At 44.7% G+C, this 12,530-nt stretch overlaps 1 protein-coding gene across 1 annotated transcript in view; it reads right to left on the bottom strand.

Moving 5' to 3' along the window:
- LOC137425013 (ADP-ribosylation factor-like protein 8A) overlaps window positions 1-12,530 on the bottom strand; it is a 76,882-nt gene that overhangs the window by 51,287 nt on the left and 13,065 nt on the right. Inside the window, exons 3-5 of the mRNA XM_068113004.2 lie at window positions 12,431-12,504; window positions 4,194-4,287; window positions 1,410-1,477 (exon numbers count right to left, since the gene is read on the bottom strand). Of these exons, the coding sequence (XP_067969105.1) occupies window positions 1,410-1,477; window positions 4,194-4,287; window positions 12,431-12,504 (236 nt within the window). The remainder of the gene's footprint in view (window positions 1-1,409; window positions 1,478-4,193; window positions 4,288-12,430; window positions 12,505-12,530) is intronic.

Here is a 12,530-nt window from a genome sequence, read left to right as displayed (position 1 = left end):
TGCACATGTTGCATCTTTACTTTAATTGGCAGCAAAGCTGTTCTTTGATTCCACGGTGCATCATGTGGAAAATCGGAATGAGATTTAAGAATGCTGGGCGTTCATGCCATTCAGTCACTCAACCAAAGCTAACAGCCTTTTAATGCAAGCTATTTGCACAACGACACTTCAGATGCATGAAGAAGCTCGCTGCATACGACACGACACGTAGTCGAATACAGCGGAATTCACTGCACACCTTCAGCAATAGCTCTACATCAACTTAGGAAAACCTGTAATCGGCATTATTAGATGGTTTTTATTTTTCAGATTGGCCCTTCCCTTCCATCCCACTTCTAAGTGTCGGGTGAATTCTGATAATGAATTTGCACGTACGCCAAAAATAAAAATAAACGTGATCCATACAGTGTTCTTTTGGTTCAACTGCATGCATTGAAGTAAATAATTTGGTTCTTGAAATTGCAAATTAAGCTAACAATTGTTATGCTAACAATTATTCTCCTCACCACATATAAGGCTTTCATCCGCAGCTCAATGGAATACTGTTCCCCCCTCTGGGCTGGTGCTCCTACATCACACCTAGCTCGTCTTCACGCTGTTGAAACCAAAGCGTTCAGAATCATTGGAATCTCCCGCGATGAAGCTACCTCCGAGGGCCTTTCACTTACTCACCGCAGGCAGGTTGGTGGTCTTTCTGTCTTCTGCCGACTCCTCTCCGGCCTTGCTCCTCCAGCTCTCTCTGGGCTCTGTCCCCCAAATATTCCTACAGGTCGCACAAGATCTGCCTGCAACCCTCTTATGGTTAAACTGCCAAAATCAAGACTCTCTGCTCACATTCACTCCTTCATTCCTCTTTTCTCCCACCTCTGGAACAAACTCCCTCACTCTCTTCAATCCCACTCCTCCCTCCAGGTCTTTAAAACAGCTGTTCACCACCATCTCTCATCTTCCCCCATCCAAAACCTTGATCTTTTCTACCCCCGCTAATTTCACCCCAAATCCACTTTTTTGAAATACCAACTTCTTTCCGGGAAGTCCTTGGTGTCCTTGTGTTTATACTTCTCCCACCCCCCCCCCCCCCCTTCCCACGCCGCCTTCCCCCAACCCCCAAGCCCTCTCCCTCCCATACATTCCCGATGTCCCTGCTCTCAAATGTTGTGCTTATGTGCTTCCCCTTCTCTCCCCATCTTGTCGACCGCTCCCCTTTTTATATACTTTGTTTGTTTGTCTATTTGATTTGTTTGTGTGATAAATGTTAGCTCTTTCACGAGCCTCGATTCTGTATACAAAAAAAAAATGTGATGGAAGGGGGAAGGGTGTCTTTCATCCTTGGCATCATGACAATCACTTCATTCGGGTTAATATTCGGTGAATTGGAAAGTCAATCCACAGCTAATACAGTCACTTACAGTTTTGCAATGAGGTCCCTCTCATCCAGTGCTCCAGCCAAGTCCTTCTTATTTCCCAACACGAGAACCTGTTGAGAATGCAGGAATAGAGGCATGTACCTTTGAAAAAAACAAAGCAGGAGTGATTTTAAAATGTACAAGTGAAAGAGGAATCTTCTTACTCTCTTCCCTTTATAATGCGTGAAATCGAATTGTACCAAGCTTCTGTCCTGCCTTGAACACGATACTCCTCCACACCCCATGTCCTCAGAAAACTCTCTCCACTCTCCAATCACTCCCACCTTATTGATATCCCTCCTCAAACAATCTTCCCATCTCAACCACAATCTATCACTTTTCCTCCTACCTTGCTCACTCTAACTATCAACTCTATTTGCCATCCTCTCTTCCTCCATCGCACCAAATGTCCAGCCTACCTCAACCGGTTTTTTTACCATGTTTTTTTTTAACCATTCATAGCCAAAGTACGGTAAAACAGTAAACTTGTCTTCCTATTCATGTTCCAATTTGTGTTAAAAATACTACATTCAATTTTAAAAAGTTGTTTCTCGATCATAAACTGAAAAGATGGACAGACAGATGGGCGAACGGACAGACAGACATGAACCAATTGCTTAACTCTGCTAATAAATAGAGCATGTGTGACTGAAGCTCTGTCAGCAACATTCACTCGTCGATTGGTCATGGCACTGACCAATTGGGTGTGCCCGTTTTTCCCTTCACTCATCGATTGGTCACGGCACTGAGGTGATTATAATATTGACGATTATGGTGTGGTGTCTTTATCACATGCTTTCCTCACCCCGTGTTACCTCACCTCTCACAGCGGTAATTGTAATATTAGTGATTACGGTGCAGCGTCTTTATCACAATCTTTCTTCATATTGTGACTCATCCTGGTGATTACTATATTGATCGCAGTGCTATCCTTGACAATTTTATGTTTCGTTAACTCCCAGACACAAAACGGCCATCCATGTTCAGTGGGCCGACATGGGTACTCACGCCCATAGGGCAGGGGTGCCCGCTAGTCTGTCCTAAATGTTGATCTGTTGTAAGGTTATTGAGATCTATGCTTTTGATAGTCAGATTTGGTGTTGCCTGCAACTTTCCATTTCACGATGGCATCCCGCACTGTTAATCCAAGGATGGCAAGGACAAGTTGAAATAATCCTGAAATAACGTGCCCATTCTTACAGCAATTATCATTCCTTCATGGAACTTCGTCAACTCCTTCCTTAGAACATGATGATCTGAAAATGATCAATGATGCAGTTCCCTGACTATTTATACTGCATCTATTGGCAAAATTTATGGAAATGGAGAAGAGGAAGAAGTTGTTTCTTGGGTTTGTTGATCTGGAGAAAGCATTCGATAGGGTTCCACGTGAAGTATTGACATGGGCATTGAGGAAGTTAGAAGTGGAGGAATGGTTGATCGGAGTAGTGATGGCAATGTACAAAAGAGTGCGCACAGCTGTAAGGACGAAGGACGGGAACAGTGGTGAGTTTGAGGTGAAGGTGGGAGTGCATCAGGGGTCGGTACTAAGTCCACTACTATTTGTAGCTGTGATGGAGGTGCTGGCTCAGAACGTAAAGGAGGGTTTACCGTGGGAGTTGTTGCATGCAGATGATCTGGTGTTGATTGCGGAAAGTATGGATGGACTGAAGGAATGTATGGAAGGAATGTATGGAAGGAAGGAAGTGGAAGGAATGTATGGAGACAAAAGGTCTGAAGGTGAATATAGGAAAGACGAAGGTGATGGCAAGTGGTAAAGCATGTGGTGAGGTGGAAAGAACTGGGACGTGGCCATGTGCTGTGTGCAGGAAGGGTGTCGGAGTGAACTCCATTCAATGTACAATGTGCACTGAGTGGGTTCATCAAAAATGTAGTGGTCTGAGAGGGTCATTAACCAGTGTGGCAGCTACATTCAAATGTAAGGTGTGCACAGAGGGAGCTGCAGATGGAGGAAATGTTGAGTTGGATCTTGGAGACGGCGCGAGCTGGAAGGTGTGAAAACATTTTGCTACCTCGGAGACATGCTGAATGGAGAAGGTGGATCAGACTCGGCAACGGTTGCTGGAGTGAGATGTGCATGGAAGAAGTTCCGGGAACTGAGTGGCATGCTGATGAGGAGGGGAGTGTCGTTGAAGCTGAAGGGAAAGGTGTATGCTGCATGTGTGAGAAGTGTTATGATTTATGGGAGCGAGACATGGGTCATGAATGTAGAGCAGCAACGAAGGCTGGAAAGGGTGGAAATGCGAATGGTTCGGTGGATGTGCAGAGTATCGTTGAGAGAGAGGAAGACAAATGATGAATTGCGAAAGATGATGGGAATAGAGCCTGTGATTGATGCTGTGAAGAGGAACAGGTTGAGATGGTTTGGTCATGTGTTGAGGAAGGATGAAAGTGACTGGTTGAGAAGAGTGATGGAAATGAATGTAGAAGGAAGTAGAGGACGGGGAAGACCGAGAAAGACTTGGCTAAGGATGGTGGAAGAAATGCGGGCAAGGGGGTTAACAAGGAGAGATGCAGAAAATAGGGCAAAATGGAGAAGATTGTCATGGGGACCGCAAGGCTAACCCCCGCTCTAGCAGGGAAAATGGCCTTAAAATGCATGTTGTTGTATTGGCAAAATTTGTGGTTACGCAAATTAGACGTGTTGTCTTTTCTCACAAGAGGAAAGTGGTGTCCCATGACTTTTGTTAAGATGATGCACTGTGTTGATTTGTCTTGTGTAGAAGTGCAATTGCCACAAACTGTCCCATAACCCAAGTGCCTTACAGGGATGCCATGTAGTTGTGGTTTGTCCAGGAGGTTGTGAAGTTCATTCCGTGAAGCCTCAATCTTTTCCTGATCTGAAGCATCCACCATGTACCTGTAGTATACAGCACCATTTACATTTGATCAAAATTTCATGATGCAGAACACAATGCAACTACTTCCTTCTGTTTAACACTTAAATTAATTTGACTAACGTGGTAGCAAAAAGGTTTGGCACCTGCATTTTAGTTGTCTATTCTGTGTTTGATTCCTGAAGGAATGTCATCCGACTATAAACTGTCATCTTGCACTTGAGAAAGTGGGCTGTTGCAGAGCATGTCATCCTTTGGCGAGGGTGTTAAGCTGGTTGTACTGTATGACGCAAGTCATTTGTGGACCATAAAGATCCCAGTGCCTTTTAAAACAAACGAAGCCATTATCTTCTGATACCTTAACCAAATTCAGCCAATAATCTTGTATTCACATCTACGGCATAGCTGTAATGAAGCAACAAAAGAAAAGTTCCACACATAAATTAATGGAAGGATGGAGATGCAATCAACGACGAGATCAGTATATATCGGTATGTTGGCAATCGACATACTGTATTTGGTCTTCATTCATCAGTTCCCATTCTCCCTAGCTTGGTTCTAAAATAAATAATGTACAACATTAATGGGTACGATGCTGGAGTGGTGGTGATGTTCGACTATAATTGGCAGGAATTTGGAGTTCGTTCAGGGTGCTAGCAGTCTCACCTTTTATTAAAGTTCAACACCGTGGGATATTTAAGGTCCACAAACATACGGGGCTGGCAAATGACAGGTCCCCAGCTAAACGTCCATCTGAAGGACAGTGCACTGCTGATGAAGCACCAATCTGAGAGTTTATAATAAGATCTGGACTATAACCCAGACTAAGCTCAAAATGCACTACCACTGTACCATCCTGTCAGATTTAAGATGGCTTCTGAAACTGTTGAGTGGCATCGAGAGCGAAGCAGTCAGCTACTCCCAAACCATTAGAACTGATAAAACCCCCCAAAAAAAAATCAAGGCAGATATGCAAAGATGAACTAAACAGTTCAACAATTTTATCGCCAAATAAAAGCTCAGAATAGACAATAAAGAGACCATCACCCATAAATGAAAACATAGGGGCAATACCCCTGGCGCTAACCTGGTGGAATAAACAGTATACTGCACCGACTAAGGGTATTTTTAACTAATTTCAATGGTTGCTAGAAGACAGGGCAGCATGTGGAATAACATAATCATAAGACTTTAAACAAACAAAGAAAAAAATACCTATTTTGGGGGGCAACACCCTCCTCCCCCCAACACTATATACCTCCAGGTGAGCTAAAAATTTCGCTCTTCGTTCCAGGTGAGCTAAAAAAAACAATCATGTTCAAGCTTCTGCTGACCCTTCTTATTCTCAAGCTTTAGTTTTCTGGGAAGTAAATTGAGACATAGTGGTTCATTATTAGGAAAATGAAAGTACCAGAGGGATTTATTATGCAGATTAAATTATGAAGTTGCACAAAGCAATCAGCTGTTCTCAAGTTCTCAAGTTCAAGCTTTAAATCCATACAGCTGTTCTCAAGTTATCACATTTTTACCTGACATGACCTATGACCTCCTGACCCCAAAATTTAATCAGTTCATGTTTACATCATTATACATACCTGTACCAAGTTTGACTAAGATCCCTTCAGCCGTTCTCAAGCTATCGCAGTAACGAAAACCTATCACGGATGGATGGACCGACAGACGGATGGACAGACAGTCTGACAGTCGACCTGACAACATAATGCCTCCAGCGACTTTGTCAACAGAGGCATAAAAATACAAAATGAAAATTGATGATTTTATGCAGCCTTGACCATTGAGCTTAAAATCTAAAAAAAAAAAAAAAAATAATCACCTTCTATCTAGCTTTTGATTGGTGAACCAATTTAGTGACCCGATATGCAAATTCTTTCAATTTCAGGTCAATCGGGTGAAAATTGGTGATTTGACGCAACCTTGACCTTTGATCTAAAAAAAAACAATCAGTTTGGAGCTTTTGATTGGTGAACCAATTCAGTGACCCAATATGCAAATTTTTTAAATTTCAAGTCAATTGGATGAAATTGACACTGACCTTTGATCTTTTGACCAAATGATTAATTTGTCTTCTCCATATTCTCATACTAAAGCTTTGTTGAATATTTGATGACAAAACTCAAATGGTAAATTGAAATATCAGGTTAATTGGATGAAAATTGCTGATTTTGTGACGCTGACCTTTGACCTTTTGACAAAATAATTAATTTGCCTTCTCCATATTATCATAACTAGTGAGGTACCCGTGCTACGCATGGGTGGGAGACCAGAAGCAAACAGACAATGCAGAAACGGCGAATGCTAAAGCATGAAACCAATAAATTTCACATTCCTGTAGCACCTTCATTCGCAAGTCAGACATGGACAGCAAGTTCGTGAAGGACTTCCATGAAAAACGTACCCGTTCGCAAACAAACGGGTACGTGTGTTCTATACCCAGTCAATGGCGAATCTGCATATGGCGATCCGCGAATTCACGTTTAGAAAGTAGAAACCATCACGGCATTCCGTCATTCACTTGAACTCGATATCTCTTGTTTCATTCCAAACAGCATAACTCCAATCTCAAATTAAATAGCATTAATATAAAAAATAAACTTTTAACAACATTTGTGACATAAACAAATATTTAAATCCTGAAGTGAAGTTCTGTACGGTTGGGTGAACACAATTACGAATTCAACATCGTAATTGCATTCACTCAATTTCAATCATCCATTGATACTTTAACAAAACGATTAACACGATTAACGTTTAACGATTAAACATTATGATGAAATGACGGTTGTATTGGGATATTATCAAACCCGTGCATTGCCGTCAACTGTCCACTTCAGGATTCGCTGGACAGGTTCATAATTCTCATCAAAATCTAAACAGTATTTGTAGAATTTCAATAAAAGCCACATCACTGTTCATATCGGTAAATATTATTCCATCGTGTTTGGAAAAACTGGAAAATTGGAAAACTTGGAAAAACAATATAGCCTATTTTACTTCTGGTGTTGGGCTAGCGGCTAGGGTGCCAGCTTAGGATCCTAGGATCCTGGGTTCGAATCCCGGTCGATCGCTGAATTAACGCCAGGGGGGTTGACTCAGCCTGTCATCCTTCCGAGGTCGGCTAATTGAGTACCAGTTCACTGGTAATTCCCTGTTTGTCGTTTAAAGGCGGCAAAAAGGGTTGGCGTCAGGAAGGGCATCCGGCCGTAAAACATTGCTTCAAAAAGGGGACCGAAAAACAACAACAACCACGGTCCCCGAAAAAGGCCAACCCCCGCTTGCGGGGAAAAAATGGCCTCTAAAGGTGGTTTTTTTTTTTTTTTTTTACTCCAGGGGGTCCCAGGATTACCCACCCAAAATATCGTTGCGATCGGTTAAGCCGTTTTTGCGGTACCTTCGAACAGACAGACGGACGGACATTTGGTGAATTATAGTAAGATAAAGCTATGGTGAAAATTTGATGACAACAGTGCAAATGGTAAAAAGGTTACGGCCGACATGCCGACACACACACACACACACACACACACACACACACACACACACACACACACACACACACACACACACACACACACACACACACACACACACACACACACACACACACACACACACACACACACACACACACACACACACACACACACACACACACACACACACACACACACACACACACACACACACACACACACACACACACACACACGACCTGATGATTCCATCGAGCGTGAACATAGAAAACAAAGCAATGCGTCCGGACATTGTACTCAGGAACAAAAAGGAAAAGACAGCATTGCTGATTGAGCCTAGCGATTTTGGCCTAAACAACGCAGAAATAAAGAAAATGACCAAATACCAGGACCACAAAAATGAGGTCAAGCGATCTTGGAAGCTGAAGAGATTCAAAATTGTACCAGTGATAATTGGAGCAACAGGAATGATAAAGGGGAACCACACTGAGATTTTGAAAACCATACCCGGGAATATTACCACAAATGAACAACTGGTGGCAATCTGGGGTTTGGTGATGCTCCTGAAAAGAGCACTTGGAACAAAACTCTGATAAAGTTGAACAGCTTGGTCCACGAACTGTGATCCCTTACCAAAGAGGAGGTGGAAACTTTGGGTCCTGGGAGGACTCCGTTCCACCTCCTGAAACCCACGAATGGAGATAATAACCAATCAAACACACACACACACACACACACACACACACACACACACACGATTACAAAACCCTGTCTTCTGCTCTGCATGAGACGGGCTAATAAGAAGGGTTAAATGTGGTATACACCTTTAACAATACAATACGCCAGTTTCAATTCCCGCGTTGTCACGTCCTCTATTCATTATGCTGGAAACAAACTGGTTGATGCAAGGCCGTTTCACCAGACAAGACAATTCTCAAAAGTGTCACATACTTCTGGTTTCTATTGCATTACTCAATGGAAATAAAAATGCACAATCAGTGCAGACTCCTCTCTCTTTAGAGTCGTCTTCCAGCAGAAAAGGCAGGAAAGATATCTTAGAAGTATGCAAACTCACCTTTGAGTGCCTAGCCTGGGTTTGAATATTGACACTGCTATAAAGGGTCAGATTGGTGCTTCGACAAATAAGGCGTTGCATCACAATGTGTGCTGCCACTCGACGGAACGTCAAGCTCGGTGTTCCGCTGACAGCAGTAGTTGCTGAAAATTAATGATCCCACGGCATCGTTCACAAAGAGTAGGTGAGTTATCACAGGCACCCTGTCCAATTCAAAATTCCTGCCATGTCGCCAGATTATCAGTCTTGGGGCAAAAACATGAACACAAAATAAATTTCCTTGGCCAATCCCACAAGAAGGTGGGACTAATTATTAAATTGGGTAGTACTGTAGTAGTAACATTACTAGTCGTAATAATAGTAGTTCCTGCAGAAAAGGCACAGTTATGGTAAAGCATTAATGAAAAGAGAAATATGAATTAAGGACTTGAATAAAAATATTTTTCTCCTTAATCCCATTACAATAACAATACAAACCATTTTCGACCTTTGAAAACATATTGTTATGTCAGGGGGGTAAAGGAATATATAGAGCCAGATAGATCTGTATAGGTAGGTAACTCGACTGTCGTGATAGGGAATCTATATGTAATAAGTTCTGTGTTTAGCCCGGTTTGTCGGTATAAGCTGTATTGGTGTCCCTGCCGCGAGGGGAGTGGGGGGTGCGGGGGGGGGGGGGGGGGAGGGAGGCATACTAATTAGTACAGGGATTATGAGTAATATTCCTTTGTTTGTCGTTCCCCCTGTCGCCAAACCTGTGTCCCTTATGGCAAAGCATTCACATAGACATCAGATAGATTCCTTAGTGCACACATTAAATAATTCCCTCCCCTTACAATGACTGACCGGAAAGACAAGCAGGCAGCAGCCGCGTACAATGCCACCATGGGCGACGAGCATCGTAGCAAGCAATAACCACGCCCAGGGAATGTGTGATTGGTTGGCGCGGAAGGCGCGAACCGTGAGCCAATCAGCGTGGAGGGCGCCAATCTGGTCCTTAGAAGGAGGTTGTTCATTGCAGGTTGAAGGGCCGGTGGCGGCAGAAGGTTCGAGAGACCACAAAGAATCGAGGCTCTGATTGGTAACGTGCCAGAACTGACGTCACAGGGCAAGTGACAAAACGTCTCGTTCACGGGCATTCTCCGTCTTCGCTCTGGGTATTCAGTCTTCGTTTTGGTCAGCTCGTGCTAGTCCATTCGTTCTTCGTTCTTGGCTCTTCGTATTGAGAGGTCCTGGTGGTCGTTGGCGTCGTCCCTGAATCTTTAGGTGCTCGGAGCTTGGAGCAGTGCTCGGTCCTTCGCGGTGCTTTTTGTGTGGGAGCGAGGTTCAGTGCTGTGAGCGAACGGACCTCGTGTGTGACCGACGAGGAGTTTGGAGCGGACGAGGCTGGGGCGAGTCGGTTGGCTCGGGGCCTACCAGAGCGTGGGCAAAGCGGACGGAGGGTTTCTTCGCGCCGGAGCTCAGAGCCGCGTTGGACGTTGGACACAACTACTGACAGATAAGGCCGCACCCCACAGAACATTACATGACAGGACAGTTATTTTATGTAATTCATTTTCCTTTGTCTCGTATTCTGAAGTGAGTTGTGGGGACGTCCCAACCTAGGATATATTTATCATCGCGTTTCCCTGTCCCGATCTTTATTCTGAATAAACCGTTGTATTATTTTCCATTTCCTTTTAAACCTGGATTCCCGTTTGAGTTAATTTCCTCCAGGTACGCGCTTCCGCTTCTTCCCCTTCATTCTTCCTCCCGTGCTGGTAGTCAAATCCGTATTTGGTCATCGCCTCCATTAAAGCTGTTTGGTCATCCGCGAGCCCTGGTATTAACCGAAGGGATCGCGCGACAATATTGTTATGTCAGGGGGGTAGAGGAATATCTAGATCCAGGTAGATCTGCATAGGTAGGTGCTTGACTGTCGTAATAGGGAATCTACCTGTAATAAGTTCTGTGTGTAGCCGTATGTCGGAATAAGTTGTATCTGAGTCCCTGCCACAAGGGGGCGGGGCATGCTAATTAGTACAGGGATTATGGGTACAATTCCCTCGTGTGTCGTTCCCTCTGTGAGCAACCCAGTGTCCCTTATGGCAATACATCCTATAGACATTAGATAGATCCATTAGTGCACACATTAAATAATTCCCCGCCACCACAATGACTTTGGAAGAGCAACAGGCAGCAGCCACGTAGTACGCCACCATGGGCGACAAACATCGTGCCAGGCAAGCTTTAGCCACGCCAAGAGAACGTGTGGTTGGCTGGGATAAGGAGCTGGCCACTGAATGGTGAAAGGAAGGTGGAAGGAAGCGGCGCACTGATTGGCAACCGACTGTGGACACCTCGGCCAATCAGTGCGGAAGGCGCGAACATTCGGCCAGTCAGTGCGGAAGGCGCTAAACCACTACTTAGAAGCAGGTCGTTGATTTGAGGGGAAGGGCCGGTGACGTCAAAAGGCGGGAAAAGACCACAAAGAAGGGAGGGACTGATTGGTAATGCGAGAGAGCTGACGTCAGACCACGGGGGACAAAACGACTCCCTGGGGGTTTTCTGGGCGGTCGTCTTCCTTGCGTTCTTCCTTGCTTTCTTCCCTGCTTCTTCCCTGCATTCTTCATGGTGCTCTTGGTGCTCTGGGTGCTTGGAGCGAGGCTTGGTGATGCGAGTGAGGCGCGCCGCTGAGCAGACGAGACCGGGGCGAGCGGTGGCTCGGGACCTGGCAGCGAGCGAGTGGGGGCACATCGAGGCCTTTCTTGGCACCAACTGGAGCTGCGTCAGATGACGCGCTCGAACATCGACCCGACACTACTGCCAGACAGATAAGCGCGCACCCACAACGCGCACAACACGACGATTTCTTTATTTAATTCATCCCCCTGTGCTGTTGTTGAAGTGAGGTGTGGGGACGTTCCAATTTAGAATTAGTTCTTCCATCACGTTTCGTTGTATCGGGTTCCGTAATAAATCTTTATTTTTGTACAGTTTACCCCCGTGTCCGTTTTGAGTTCATTCCCTACAGGATCGAGGGCTGCCGTCGGGGCATCAGGTAAGAGCTTGCCGCTTCTTCCTCTTCCTTCTTCCTCCCATGCTAGCATAGTCGAATCCGTCATTGATCGTCGCCTCCATTAAAGCCCGTTTGGCCATCCGCGATCCCACGGTATTACACATCACATCACATCCGCGATCCCGAGGGATTCGCGCGACTGTATATTGGGGTCCCGTTCATTAATCTGACCCTCCTCCCCCACCAAAAATGAATGACAATCTACCTGATGCACCATGTGATTCATTGAATATCAAGAGACTATCCAGACAATGCAGATGTCACTTGTTAATTCCACCCAACAGGAGAACTAAACATCAAAGAGGGGATTTTTGGAGCGATACAACATCTTGGTTCATGAAGTGACAGAGGACAAGAAAGGTAACACCCTGACAGTGGACCAGGGCAATGGGGCCACAGGTGGACACAACAAGCAAGATCAAATCAATAGACCAGTCCTGATCGACTGTAACATTAAAAGGAAAATAAATAAGTTAAAGAAATTCCTGCTCCCCTCACTCCCAAAACTTAACTCTATGCAGGGAGCAGTGGGGAAAACTCACACGATTGCATTCACACCTCGACAGTAGCGCTCCCACATGGTGCGGAACCGTGGCTGGCCACCAATGTCCCACAACTGCAAAACAACCAATGATGGGTCAA

This window comes from Myxine glutinosa, chromosome 4 (assembly GCF_964187855.1).
Source record: "Myxine glutinosa chromosome 4, kmMyxGlut1.1, whole genome shotgun sequence".
NCBI lineage: Eukaryota > Metazoa > Chordata > Myxini > Myxiniformes > Myxinidae > Myxine > Myxine glutinosa.
This window is presented reverse-complemented; position numbering and strand designations above follow the sequence as displayed.